Source organism: Zosterops lateralis, assembly GCF_965231275.1.
Source record: "Zosterops lateralis genome assembly, chromosome: 30".
NCBI lineage: Eukaryota > Metazoa > Chordata > Aves > Passeriformes > Zosteropidae > Zosterops > Zosterops lateralis.
Genome location: NC_139790.1, coordinates 5,823,588 through 5,837,221, shown reverse-complemented (window position 1 = coordinate 5,837,221; position 13,634 = coordinate 5,823,588). Strand labels below are relative to the sequence as shown.

The 13,634-nt window shown below is 57.7% G+C and overlaps 2 protein-coding genes across 3 annotated transcripts; both read right to left on the bottom strand.

Annotated features, from left to right (window-relative positions):
* Positions 1-230: 230 nt before the first annotated feature.
* Positions 231-2,724, bottom strand: SNRNP27 (small nuclear ribonucleoprotein U4/U6.U5 subunit 27). 2 transcript variants are annotated; one of them, XM_083880537.1, is made up of 6 exons: positions 2,555-2,724; positions 1,775-1,895; positions 1,414-1,526; positions 1,207-1,286; positions 1,049-1,113; positions 231-541 (listed from the first exon to the last, which is right to left on the bottom strand). In XM_083880537.1, the coding sequence occupies exons 1-6, from the start codon at positions 2,589-2,591 to the stop codon at positions 487-489; spliced, it is 471 nt and encodes a 156-aa protein (XP_083736663.1). In that variant the 5' UTR covers positions 2,592-2,724; the 3' UTR covers positions 231-486. The 2 variants fall into 2 exon arrangements, with proteins under 2 accessions (XP_083736663.1, XP_083736664.1); XM_083880538.1 differs by having other exon boundaries at positions 1,414-1,523; positions 2,555-2,723.
* A 2,058-nt stretch (positions 2,725-4,782) lies between these two features.
* ADD2 (adducin 2) lies at positions 4,783-13,014 on the bottom strand. Its single transcript, XM_083880542.1, has 14 exons — positions 12,798-13,014; positions 11,910-12,048; positions 11,199-11,350; positions 10,341-10,421; positions 10,117-10,266; positions 9,348-9,491; positions 9,168-9,266; positions 8,773-8,952; positions 8,421-8,678; positions 7,573-7,692; positions 7,391-7,480; positions 6,800-6,950; positions 6,629-6,718; positions 4,783-5,815 (listed from the first exon to the last, which is right to left on the bottom strand). Exons 1-14 carry the CDS (start codon positions 12,969-12,971, stop codon positions 5,517-5,519), a joined length of 2,127 nt encoding a protein of 708 aa, XP_083736668.1. The 5' UTR covers positions 12,972-13,014; the 3' UTR covers positions 4,783-5,516.
* Between the last annotated feature and the right edge of the window lie 620 nt (positions 13,015-13,634).

Here is a 13,634-nt window from a genome sequence, read left to right as displayed (position 1 = left end):
CCAGATCCCATTGCCCCCGGGGGGGCAGGTGATGGAAGAGCCTCCCAGCCCCAAACTGATAACTGGGTGAGGTTGAGGGAGGAAGAAAGACCCCCCTGCCAAGCACCTTCGGTTTCAGCCCAGGGCTCAAAAGGGGCCCCACGGAAATTGACCTGATCTGTATCAATTCCAATGATTTGTGGGAGGGGGAATGGAGGCCCTGCTTTATCTCTGAATGATAAAAATTAAAGGAAAACAATACATCTGGGGTTTTATTAATAGGGAAACAAACCAAAACCAGGGAAACACAGCAAAATCCTACCCAGAAACCAACCTTGGTTGTAAAAAAAAAATAATAACAAAAATCCAGGAAATGGAAACTCGTGGCAGCTCTGGCCTGTGGGACTTGTTTGGAATAACCCAAATTCCACTGGAATCCATCATCAGAGCCAGCCAGGAGAGTGCAGAGAAGCGAAATCCTTCTGTGGTGGGAATCATGTCCCAGTGTCAGGCGATGAAATCCAGGGGCCTGTTGAATCCTCCTTTTCTGTTCATGTATTGCCTGGGCAAGGATGGAGCCACAGTCAGCCCTGGATCCAGGGAAATCAGGACAAAAATACGCGGGGGAGGTTGGGAACTCAGTGGCCACAGGAAACCCAATTCCCCAGGCATTTGATCAAAAAAAGGGCAAGACGGCTCTCAGCAAAGAGCTGCTCCAGAGGCTGGGCTCTGTGAAGATCCCAGGTTCTCATCAGAAAGGGAGCAGAATTGACAAACTGGGTGTTCTTTGGGAATAAATCAGGTGGACAGTGTCACTTCCTGCTGCTCTGATCCTGTTCAGGCCTCACCTGGGCACATCCTACCTGTTCCTAATGTGCTCCTCACCCCTCATCCTCCTGATTTCCCCATTCCCAGGGGGATCTGGAGAACTCTCACTTCTGCTTTTGAGTCTAAATCTCAAAAAATTACTATTTTCTCCAGGCCTGGAAGCCAGATCACCATGAAACAGTGGCCAGAGTTACCCCACAAAACAAAATCCTCTTCCTATCCCGAAGGAGGGGGAACACACCTGTACTTCCTCTTCTGGGACACATTGATGGCGTAGGCGTTGGCAGCACCATCCACCTTCTTCCCCTGAGAAGAAACGTCCCAAAATCTCATGCATTATCCCCAAACAGGGCAGGTGACACCACAGAGCCCCTGGCGTGGCCTCAGGCCTGGGCTCACCTTGGTGGTATCAAAGGAGGCAAAACCCATCATCTTCATCATCTCGATCTCCTCCTCTGTCTTGCCCTGCAAATCCTCCTCTGAGGGAAGAAAATTGGGGATTGAGCAAACATAAATGTTGGGATTCCCAAAAATCTCTGTGTCCCTGGGATGGTCCTGGCCCCACAGGTCATCTAGGGGTGTCCCAAGAATAAATTCTCCCCTCACCTGTAATCTGCCGCTCCTTCTTGGAGTCCTTGAGCTCCTTCTTCTCCTCATCCCGACGCTCCTTGGGTCGGGCTGGTGATGAGGAGCTGGAGCGGTGCCGGCGTGGGGACCTGCTGGGGCACACAAGGTGGGGCTGCAATTCCTACCTGGAATCCTCATCTTGGGCTCCCATTGTCCCTGGGTCACTCAGGGGACAGACCTAGCTGTCCCCACCCCACGCTGGTGTTCCTGCCCTCACCTGGATGTCTCTCCTCTCACCTGAATGTCCCTGCCATCACTTGGATCATCCCTGCCCTCACGTGGATGTCTCTTCCCTCATCTGGACAGTCCCCACCCTCACCTGGATGGTCCCTGCCCTCACCTGGATCGTCTCCGGTGTGGGGAGCGGGACCGGCTCCTCCTCCTGTCCCTGTCCCGGGACCGTGATCGCTCCCGCCGCCGCCTGTCCCTGTCCCGGGATGTGGAGCGCGAGCGCCGGCGCTCTGCCCGGAGAAGGATCAGCTTCTGCTTCCCTGCCCGCTTCGCAAAGGAAATCCCACAGAAAATCCCAGCTCCCGAGCGGAGACTCCGGGACAGCCCCTCCCATCCCTCCAGAACAGTTCTGGGCTCAGGGATCTCTCTGAGCACCCGCAGGAGTGAAAGAGCAACAGGAAAAACCTCCACTTGGAGCGGGGGGAATCATCCAGGGGGAAATCACCTGGGGGGTATCGGCCAGGAGGGGGTGATGGTCCCCAAAAACCTGAGGAAGGTGGAGAGGGGTGGGGGGGAGGAGAGGAGAAGAAGATAAGGATGGGGAGGGGGAGGAGGAAAAGGAGAGAAGGAAGAGGAGAAGAGAAGGAAAAAGTAAAGGAGGAAGAGGAAGAGAAAGAGGAGAAGGAAGAGGAGAAGTAGAAGAGCAGGAAAAGGATGAGGATGACGAAGAGGAGGATGAGGGAGTCTGCTCTCCTTCAAACGAGGAACCGAGGCCTCCTCGCCGTCCCCCGCCCTGGAGGATCTCATTCCCCCCACCTACTCCTGGGCCGCCCCCGGGCCTGGCCCTTCCACCCAGATCTCCCCATGCCCCGTCCCCCGGGTGCCTCCTGACCTCTCCCAGGATTCCCGTCCCTCCCTGGCTCCCCCCGGTCCCACGGTGCCCCCTCACCCCGCCGCGGCGGTGACCGGGAGCGGCTACGGCCCATGGCCGCCCCTCAGCCCAGCACTGGTGCTGCCACGGCGCCGCCGGCCCGGAGCGGGGGCCGGGCCTGAGGGGGCAGAGGTTGAGGGGCAGATCAGCACCGCATCGGGACGCACCGGTCCGCTCCCGCCGCTCGCCCTAGGAGCCCGCCCAGCCCCAAGTGCGAAGGGAAGGCCGGGAGGAAGGGGACGGCAGGAAGGGGAGGGGAGGAAGGCGGGCCTGTTATGCTGTGTAGGCCAGTGCTCTCTCGCTCTGAGCGCCTGCAGCGCTCTGTGTTCTGCCCGATCAGCCCGTCCGGCGGTGGAGCCGCAGCCTCGATTCGGGTCCCCAGGTTCAAGCAGAGTCGGTGCCAGCCCGGCGCGTTTTCAGCCGGGGCTCGCCTGGCCCAGCCTGGAGTCCGAACGTCCTGCGGCTGTGCCTGGGTTCGGTAGTGGGGTGGGTTCAGGAGTGGCTTCTCTGAGAAGTTGCTGGAATCTTCCTGGTGTCCGGCGCACCCAGTGCCAGCGGCGCCGGGACTTCTCAGTGAAGTCGTTGAAACGGGGAGTGCCATTCCTGAACCATGACACCATCCTCACCCTGAGCCGCATCCCTGTCCTATTCTCACCTCCATTCCCGTCCCATCTCGTCCTATCACATCCCATCCCCAGCTCCAGCCCCGTTCCCATCCTGTCTCATCCCCACAACCACCACCATCGCCATCCTTTGCCCCTCAGTCTCGGAGTGCTGCCGGGTGCCAAACACAGGGTTTATTTACACCGGCGTTCCACGCGCTCCCGGCCGCGATTGTCACACGCGGGGACATGTCACATCCTGGCCTCCCGGTGGCATTCCGGGGAGTTCAACACCCGCCCCATTACCAGGGCCTTCCTGGGCAGGCCCAGCTGGGAAGAGAGGTGCTGGGTCCAGCTGGACTCGCCCTTCCCAATTGCCAACATGGGATCAGCCTCTGTTTTCCGGCGGAGGTACAGATGTGGAGGCCCCGGATAAGGGATTTGCCCCCTCCCTGCCTTCCCCTGGAGAAACACCCCCACCCTGAGCCTTGCTGGAGGGAGGGGAGGGGGAGGCAGGGAGTTGAGGTGGGGGAATTACCCGAAGGGTGGTCCCGGGATGTGATCTTGGTTCTGTTTCCTTCCAGCTGTGCTGCCAGGACCCTCATCATTGTGATTACGGTGGCACTGGAGCCTTAGTCCCTTTCTACCTGAAACTCCCCAGAATTTCCTGGAGGGGAAAATCAATCTCAGGGTCTACTGCAAAGCCAGTGGCCCTTGGAAAAAGAGACAAAGGCCTTGGGGACAGACCTTCAGGAACAAAGGGGGAACAAAAACCCTGAAGGAGCCCCCAGGTTGGGCTGGGGGTGTGGCAGTGCTGTCATTCAGGAATTTCCCCCAGGTGTGAGAGTGGTGCCTTGGGGAGGTGACACAGCTGTCTCTTCAGTTTCTGCTGCCCTGGGTCACCCAGGGGGGAACAGGCCAGGGACAAAAATGGCCTCAAAGAGCCTTAAAACCAGTGGCAGTAAGGAACAGCCCCCTCCCCCAGTGACAGGGCTGGGGGCACAGAGGGGGTTTAGGGGTTCAGAGTGTCCCCTCACTGCCCCCCATCCTGCAGGAGTGGGATGGGGACCTTTTGGGGGATACTGGGCAGGGCAAAGGTTTTTCCCAAAATCTAGGCTCAGGTTGGCCATGGGGCTCTAGGAAGAGCCCTGCCTGGGGTCTCTGATGTTTCCTGCATCCTCCATTCTGTGGACTTCCTGCTTTTCAGAGGGAATCCAACCCCCATGAGCTGTCTCACAGAAGTGAAAAGAAGTTGAAACCACAGTGATGGCACATGGGAAAATCTTGCTGTGGTGAGGGAACCCCAAATGGAGTTCTGGGGCATTCCAGAGCTCCTGTACAGGGCTCCATGGATGCAGGAAGGCTCAGGACAAGCACCCCAGGATATTGGGAGGATGGGGACCTGATTCCGTTGATTTATCCCCAAATCCCAGCACTGGAATGGCTTTGGGGAACATCAGCATGGCTAGGGCTTTTCCCAGGAAGGGGTTGGCCAGGAGGTTGTAACATTGGGAGGGAAGGGAACGCCAGGAAGGACTGAACTTGTGCTGGGAATCCAGAGCTGGGAAAAGCAGAGATTCGGCATGGATGGGGTCGTTGTGAGCAGAGGCCAGCAGGAATTAGCAGCGTGTGTTCATCCCAACGTAGCACTTAGTGAGTGAGTTTTGCTCAGTTTTAAATAACACAGACAATTCCCAGAGGTTTTTTCCCCCCTATTTTCCCAGGTGCAGGTTGTGCAAGTGAGGTGGAGGCTTTTCCAGTGGTGGGAAATCCTGCTGCTCTTCCTTGGGTGGGCAAAATGTGGCGTGGGAGTACCAGGAGAAGGGGATGAAGTGGTTCTTTAGCCCAAGGAGAGGAAGACTACAGTCCAGGAAGGAAAGATCTTAGCTTCTCCAGGAAAGACAATCCCCTGCCTTCAGCTTGATCTTGTTCTCCTGGCAAAATGATGGACAGTTTTCCCTGGGGATGAAGCCAGCGCCATTCCAGCAGAGCTTGAAACAGAAGGTGAAGAAATAACCACAAAACACCCTTTTCTTCTTCAAATCAAGCAGACCTGGGCTCTGTTGGAGAAAATTCAACCCTTGGCCCATAGTGGGAAGGGGCCGGAGCCCAGGAGGGAAAGGGGGGAGGGAGATGCAACAGGAATTTCCCCAAATGGGGACCACAGTCTCTCTAAGCTCGGTGACTGCCTCCAGAGGCAGGTGACAAGGGGGATGAGATGCCTTGTGCCAGGAAGACCCAGAAAACAGCTGGATTTCAGGGGTTTTGGGCTGCACCTCGGCCAGACGCACGAGGCAGGAGCTGCACCCGCCCCAGCGCTCCTCGTCTCAGAGATCCCGGGGATCCCTGGGATGGCCATGTATGAGGCCTTGGGAGACTCATGATTCAATCTTTTCCTTCTTTTTGCCTTTTTTCAGGAAAGATGGGGTCCGGAATTTCTTCTTCTTTTTGGAGGGTGATTTGGAGGGTGAACCGTCAGGGGACACAGGGTTGCTGGTCACTGTCTCCTTCTCCTTAGGGGCATCCTTGTCAGTGGTGGTAGTTGTCCGGTCTGTTCCCCCTTTTCCAAGGTTTTCCTCAGTGCTTTGCTCTTCATCCTTCCCATTCACCACTGCTGCTGGCTCCTTCTTGGCAGTGGAATCAGGAGGGGCTTGGCCACCATCGGTCTTCTTATCACCTTGGAAGAGGAGAGGGAACAGGGAATTGGTGCAGCAGCACCAGTGTTGTGGGGGAGCGTTATCCCCCCAAATATCCAGTGGGGCCTGGGCAGGAGCAGGATTTGGCCTCCATGAGTGGAGAACATTGGGATTTGATCCTGTCCTGCCGCAGGCACCACTTCCCTGAGCCTCCCCCCTCCCTGCAGGAAAAGCGATGTGGGATGGAGAGCCTGGAAGAGGCAGCAGGAGAAGCAGGAAGCAACAACAGGGAGGGATTCCCCAAGAGGTTTCCTAAGGGATTTCCCCCAAGTGGGGCTGGAGTGGGCCATGGAGACTGAAGATCCCCCCAAGCCCCTGTCCCTCAACCGGGGTGGCCTCTCCGTACTTACTACGGCGCCAGGGATTCAGGGATAACTCCTTGGGTGACAGGCACACGGGGAGGAAAGAGAAAGGAGACGTTGTGGAGAGAGACAGACAGACAGAGACCACGAGACACCATGGCAGAGCCAGCAGCCCCGAGCCGTGCCCCGGCACCCGCTGTGGATTGGAACAATGGGAACATCGCACCCGCCAGAGTGTGAGAACTGAGATGGGGGACAGGGGTGTCCCCTACACCCCACAAAGCCACCAGTAGATGCTCACATCCTCCTGCCATGAATCCCCAGAGGTGCTTTCCCCCTCTGGAGCGGGGACCCCCCAGGACAGGTGGAGGGACGTGAGGTGACAGCAAGCTGCATCTCAGTGCAGTTTGGCCACAGCTGCCCTTGTTCCCCTACTCCTCCTGCTCACTGAGACCCCACCCCTCGTTTTGGGGTGCTTGTCACCCCACTCACCCTCTGTGGGCTCTGCAGGCTCCGGGGGCTCTGGAGGGGGTGGCTCTGGAGGAGGAGCCCCACTCTCCTCTGCTGCCGCATCCTTCTCGCCTGCCACAGAGAGACACACTGGCCCTGGGTCCTCTCAGTGCCAGCCAGGGGTGTTTGGGGGTTTTGGGGTGTCTCTCCTACCCTGCAGGCACTTCTTCCTCTCCACCTCCTGCTTGTACTCCTCCAGCTCCTGGTCCGTGAGCTGGCTGAAGGGGTTGGGAGGTTCTGTCTCGGGGGGAGCCTCTTCCTGGCCCTCCTTGGCCTCTGCATCCCCCAAGTGGCTCTCGGTGGACTGAAACAGACCCCCAGAGTGGTGTCACACCCCTGGAGCAGTGTCAACCCCCCCAGAGAAATGTCATCCCTCCAGAGTGGTGTCACACCCTCTGGAACTGTGTCAACACCCCCACCCTCCCAACCCAAGTAGTGTCAAGCCCATTGGAGCAATGTCTGAGCAGTGTCTCCCCTCCAAACAGTGTCCCCTCTGCCCTTGGAGTGGTATCACTGCCCCTGGACCTGTGGAATGCTGGGGAACCAGGGAAGGGCTGGGTAGTCTGGGAAGGGAGACTTGGGGCTGGGCATGTGGGGTGATGCGGGGCTTAGGACAAGAGGTGACATGGGGCAATATTGGCCTTGGGATACACTGGGGACATGGGCTGGAGACATGGGGTGTCATGGGGCTGGGGATGCAGGGCTGTGGACATGGGGCGACATGGGATGACACAGGTGCCATACAGGGCTGCGGCTGGTCTCAGCGATGACACTGGCCAGCAGCTGTGACTGAGGCCCAGCAGACTTCACATCCTGGCGGTTTTGCTCCCGGATCTGTGGGTGAGGACAGGGATAAATCCCCCTCCAAGGACAGGGATAACCCACCCCAGCACCCCGAGACTCCTCTGGCCCCCAGCCCACCCCACCTTGTTGCGCATCTCCAGCACCTCCTGTGGGTCCGTGTAGAGCGGCACAAACTGGTTGGGGTTCTCAATGCGGATGGGGGTCCCACTGCTGCCCTTCTCCACCTCATCTGCTCGAAGCCACTGGAAACCCGGGAAAGGTGTTTTGGGAAGCAGGAGACCCCAATGATAGATGGGGGACCCTGACAAATGCAACTTGTATAGAGGGAAGACCCTGATGGTAGAGGGGAAACACCATAAATGCAGGGAGCCCCAGTAAACACTCCTTGCATAGAAGGAAGACCTGACTAAACGCATCATACATAGAAGGAGGACCCCAATAATAAAGGAAGACCCCATAAAAAGTATCTTGTGTAGAGGAAAGAACTTGATAAACAGGTCTTACATGGAGGAGAGACACCAATAAATGCATCTTGCATGAGGGCGAGACCCCAGTAATAGAGGGGAGACCCTTATCAATAGATCTTGTATTGAAGGAAGACTCCCATAAAGGGAAAACCCCAATAAAAGCATCTTATGTAGAGGGGAGATCCTGATAAATATGGGGAGACCCCAAGCAACGCATCTTGCGTAGAGGGGAGACTGCAATGGATACATCTTATGTAGAGGGGAGACCTTAATAATAAAGTGGAGACCCCAATAAAGGTATCTTACACAGAGGGAAGACCCTGATAAAGCCAATGGCACTTGGCCCCACTAGAATGAGGTGGTGGGATTTTGAAATAATCATTACAGGATTAATGGTCCCTAGGCCTCCCTACACCCCAGTTTTCAGCAGGATCCGTACCCAGGACACCTTCCACCTCCCTCGTTGTTGATCTCCAAGCCCATCTGCCCCATATGCCCCTCACCGTGGTCTTTGTCCTCTGGCCGCCAGTGCTGCCTTGTGGCTCCTCGGCCAGGTTGACCCTGGTGTAGGTATTGGGAGTGTTGAGCCACCTTGTCTTCTCCTTCTGCTGCTTCTGGGCATGCTGGCGCAGGGCAGGGGTCCCAGCAGGCTCCTCCTCAAACACAAAGGCTGTCACGGTGGCGGGGATCAGCACATCACTCTTGGGCTTGCTCTTCTCCTGCACAAAGGGGTAGCGGTATGTGTAGCCCGTGCGGTATCCCTGGAAAAGCACAGAACAGGGAGTCAGGCACATAGGGATAAACTGAAGGGTTGGAGTGCATTTTGGGGCAGGTTGGGTGGGTTTTGGCACTTACCAGGTTGTCCAACATCCTCATGAGAGCCTCAAACTCGTGCTCGCCCAGGCGGCTCTTGTGCAAGGGCCCAAAGGTGGTGCCGGCACGGCGCACAGCCCCCAGGCCATGAGGCACGCGCTGCTGCGCCCGCTCCAGCACAATCAGGTTCTCTGCGCCGCCTGCACTCGCCAGTGCCGACACCTGTGGGGCACAGGCACCACTGAGCTGGGGACACCAGGGACAGCCCCACCTCCACCCTCGGAACTAGCACTGGCACACAGGGGAGTAATGGGGCTAAGACCTTGCACAGCTCAGTGCATGGGGATGGAAATGAGGGGCTGAGACCTGGCACAGCTCAGTGCATCCTCCTGCAGTTGCTGGGCCCATCTGCAGCTCATCACTAGCCTTGCACTCACCTGGACCTCACAGGCCGCCTGCAGGTGGAAGATGCTGTAAAAAGCCTCTTCAGCCGTGTCCCCCAGTGCCAGCACCCCATGGTTCCGCAGCACCAGGATCTATAGCGCCCGTGCAGGGTGTTAGCAGGGCAGGCAGTGGATGGCAGGGTGACCCCTGCATCCCCCCAGGTGTCCCCTCACCTTGCAGGTGGGCCCGAGGCACTTCTGGAGTTCCACACGATCAGCCTCGTCCTCCACCTCCCCACGGAAGTCGAAGTAGGCGATGTCCCCCAGGAGAAGAGCGGCGCGGGAGATGGGCAGGAGCCCGCAGCGCATGGCTGACACCTGGGCACAGTGGGAGAACAGGGCAGGGGGCCAAGGAAGCCGAACACCCCCCAAAAAACCCCACTCCCGCAAAAAAACCCAACCATTCCAAAACTTCCCAACCCTCTCCAAACTTCTCTCCAAAAAGCCCATAACCCTCAAAAAAATCTCCCACAAAATCCCCAACCCTACAAACTCTTCCAACCTCCCCAAATCTCTCATAACCAACTTCCTAAATTCCCTCAAACTCTTCATCTCCCAAACACCAAAATCCCCCCAAATTAAACTGTCCCCAAAGAACTCCAGCCCCCCAAAATCCCCATCATCCTGATCACCCCAACACTCATGTTGCCCCCAAAATCTCCCAATACCTCCAAATCCCCCAAACTCCTTCAAATTCTCAAGGAACCCAAAAGTCCTTCTCAGCCCCTCAAATCTCCAAGATCCCCTTGTCCTCCCAAAGCCCAAATCCCCCAACTCTTCCAAAACACTCTTCCAACCTCCCCAAACCCCCCAAATCCAACCTCCCCCAAAGGCCCCCAAGTTCCCCTAACTCCCAAGCCCCTCAAAATCTCCCCAAACCCAACTTCTCCCGAAAGCCTCCATCTCCCCCAGCCCCCCCTGCCCCCCCATTCTCAGCCCGTACAGCGGCTGCAGCAGGGGTGTGCAGCCGCACGATGCAGCGGATGTCGGGGCGTGCAGCATAGATTGCGGCGTGCAGGCTGAAGCTGCGGGCATCAGGCGTGAAGCCGGTGCTGCCCTGCTCCACCACGGCTCCCAGAATGTTCACCTTCACCTTGGGGGGCACAGGGGGCTCAGGTGGGGCAGCTCCCTCCAAGGCAGCCCCGGGGAGGGAGGAGAGGTGCTCACCAGGCTGGCTGCTGTCACCTCACTGCACGCCAGCCCCTGCGGGGCCACCAAGAAGTGCTCCTGCTCCTTGCTGACCCGCAGCTGCCGTGGGTGACAGAGTAAGATGAGAAACACCCAAAAAAATTCCAAAATAAACACCGCCTCAAAACCCCCACACCTCTCTGATCACCCCTAAACCATTAAAAAACTTCTGAAACTCTCAAAAATCTCCATCCAAAACCCCCCACTCCTCACAGAAAACCCCAAAACGGCCACCCCCAATCCCAAATCCACCCAAAACCCCACACCTCAAAACATAATACAATCTCCTCAACAAACTCCTTCAACTCCTCCTCAAACCCAAAACATTCTTAACCATCCTATCCCCCTGTACAAGTTTTGGGGTGCTGATGGTGTGCCCTAGGTGTGCCCAGTTAAGAGGTCCTAAAAGTAGGACCCAAAACCCCCAAACAACACCAAATTCCACTAAAATAACCAAATTTTCCCCAATATCCCCCCCAACAACCCCAAACCTCCTCCAACTCCCCCAAGCCCCCAGATCCCTTGTGGGGTTTTGGGGTGTACACAGTGATATAACGTGCCCCAGCTGTGCCCATCTGTATAGGTCCAGCATGTCTCAACCTCCTCCCAAAAAAACACCAAACCCCCTTTAAATCCCCCCCAAACAACTCTGAATACCCTCAAAATCCTTTCCAGGCCTCCATTCCCACTGTGCTGGTTTTGGGGTGCTCATGGTGACAGGAGCATGTCCTAATTGTGCCTAGCCTATACAGGTCCAGCAGGTACCAAAAGCCCCCTAACCCCCCAAAACACCCCAAGGCAAGCCCAGTCCCCCTATCACGGTTTTGGGGTGCTCACGGTGACAGCAGCGTGTCCCAGCTGTGCCCAGCCATACAGGTCCAGCAGCCGGTGTATGCTGCCCACCTTGCAGCGCATCAGCCGCTCGCCCTTGGCCAGTGCCGGCCCCTCCGTCCCATGCAGGTCATTGATGGGGGTGACTGATGCCAACCCTGGGGATTGGGGACCCCCCCATCAGTGGTGGGACACCCCAAACCACAGGAGGGTCACCAGGGAGAGGGGACAAAGAGTTGTGGGAATGGGTTTGGTGGCTGTCAAGATTTGGTGGATCCAAAGGTTTGCTGACATCAAGGTTTGGTGGCACTAAAAACTTTGGGGGTCTCCAAGGCCTCAAAGATTTAGTGGTCTCCCAGGTTTGATGGCCCAAAAGATTTGGTGGTCCTCAAAGGGTTAGGGAGATCCCAGGGGTTTGGTGGCACCCCAAGTTTGCAAAGGTCCCAAAGATATAAAAAAAGTTTGGGAGCCCCAAATATCTCAAAACATGGTGGGCCCCAAATGTCTCACAGGTTTGAGGACCCCAAAGGTTTGGTGGCCCCAAAGCATTTAATGCCCCCGAAGGTCCCAAAGCTTTTTGTGGCCCCAGAGTTTTGGAGATTCCAAGGTTGCAAAGATTTGGTGTCCCCCAAGGTTTTGGGGCTTTTCCCACCCCACCCCCCTCAATTAAACCCCTCGTGAGTGTCCCCAGACTTCCCCCTTCCCAGCCACACATACCCATAGGGGAGGTGGGCAGGGCGGCAGGGGATGTGGTGGCCATGAAGTCGGCGATCTGCCGCAGCGCCCACACGTGGGACGAGTTGTTCCCCTTCTTCATCTGCTCCTGGATCAGGCTCTCCAGCTCCTCCCGGAAGGACTGCAGCACCGGGGACAAGGTGACAACTGGGTGGGTGGGACCATTGGGGACATTGGGGCAGGGGGCAGCACCACTGCTCGGTGGAAGTGGCACTGCTGGCTTGGTGGCACAGGCAGTTTGGCGTCAGGGACACCATTGCCTTGGTGGAATGGCAGTGGTGGCACCTACAGCTTGGTCACATGGTAATAGTGTCACCACCAGCTTGGTGACATGGTGATGATGGCACTGCTGATTTGGTGCCAGCAGTACCTACAGTTTGGTGGCTCACTGGTGGTGCTAGCATCACCAGCTTCGTGGCAGGATCACTGCTGGCTTGATGGCATAGCGATGTTGGGGGTGACAGCATCGCCAGCTTGGTGACACAGTGGTGATGGTGGCATTGCCATCTTGGTGTCAGTGACACCACTGGCTTGCTGGCACAGTGGCAACGGTGGCCCTGGCAGCTCAGTGACAGCAGCACCCTGGTGGCAGCGACATTGGCAGGTGGGGACATGCACCACCATGTGGCGATATCTATTAGCTTGGGGAAAGGAGGGACGGGGCGGGTACAACAAAGGATGGGGCCAGGGACAAGAAGGCTGGGGTTGGCGACAGGAGAGATGGATTTGGGCCAGGAGGTATGGGCTGAGGGATGTAAAGGAAGAGGTTGGGGACACAAATGACAGGGTTTGGGGACAGGCGGGAGGGGCTTGGGGACAAGAGAGGAGAGGAGTTGGGGACACAGGGCAAACGTAGGGCCGGGGACTCACCGGGCTCTGCAGGATCATTGTCACCCGTTTCTTCTGCTCCATGAGGCTGAAGTCCTGCCGCAGGTCCCCAGCCCCGCTCCGCGCCCGCAGGAACCCAGGGTCCTCCTGGGGGGGGCAGCGGGGTCCGGGGGCGGGGGGCTCGGGCAGGGGCTCGGGGCTGGCGGCCGTGCTCATCCTAGGGACGCGGAGATATGCGGCGTCACCCCTGGCACCCTCAAAGTACAGATTGGGGAGAAAACACCGAAAACACCGCGCAGCTGTGCCCTGCAGATAAGGCCCGCGGGGCCCCCGCCCTGCCCGGCGCCTTGCAGGGACGAGGGGACAGGTCAGGGACACGCGGGTGGGGGACCGGAGGGGGGATCCCCCGCTGGCCCCACTGCTCAGGCGGGTTACACCTCTCTGAGAACGTCACAGCTGAGAACGGGCACAGCTCAGTGCACCGATGGGAGTAGGAGCTGAGATCGGGCACAACTCAGTTCATAGGTGGGAGCAGGCACAGCTCAGTGCACTGGGGGGAGCTGAGAACGGGCACAGCTCAGCACAGCAATGAGAGCTGAGAACGGGCACAGCTCAGTGCAGCAGTGGGAGCTGGCGATGGACAGCTTGGCATAGCGATGGGAGCAGAGGCTGAAACAGGCACAGCTCAGTGCACCCATGGAAGAGGCTGCTGAGAACAGGCACAGCTCGGGGCACCAGCGGGGCGGTGGCTGAGAACGGGGAGCACTCGGTGAACTGATGGGAGCTGAGAACGGACATAGCTCAGCACACCCACGGGTGCTTGCTACCCAAGGACCCCAGTCCCGAATTGGGGTCACCCACTACTAGGGGATCGGCGCC

Coding starts and splice junctions, on each gene's coding strand:
- SNRNP27 (XM_083880537.1), bottom strand. CDS start 2,591: ATGGGCCGTAGCCGCTCCCGGTCACCGCCGCGGCGGG. Junction 1,896..2,554: donor CCGGTCACCGCCGCGGCGGG/GTGAGGGGGCAC, acceptor TTCTCCGGGCAG/AGCGCCGGCGCTCGCGCTCC. Junction 542..1,048: donor TCCCAGAAGAGGAAGTACAG/GTGTGTTCCCCC, acceptor ATCCTTGCCCAG/GCAATACATGAACAGAAAAG.
- ADD2 (XM_083880542.1), bottom strand. CDS start 12,971: ATGAGCACGGCCGCCAGCCCCGAGCCCCTGCCCGAGCCCCCCGCCCCC. Junction 9,267..9,347: donor GCCTCGGGCCCACCTGCAAG/GTGAGGGGACAC, acceptor CGGGCGCTATAG/ATCCTGGTGCTGCGGAACCA. Junction 6,951..7,390: donor CTGAGACCAGCCGCAGCCCT/GTATGGCACCTG, acceptor GGTCTGTTTCAG/TCCACCGAGAGCCACTTGGG.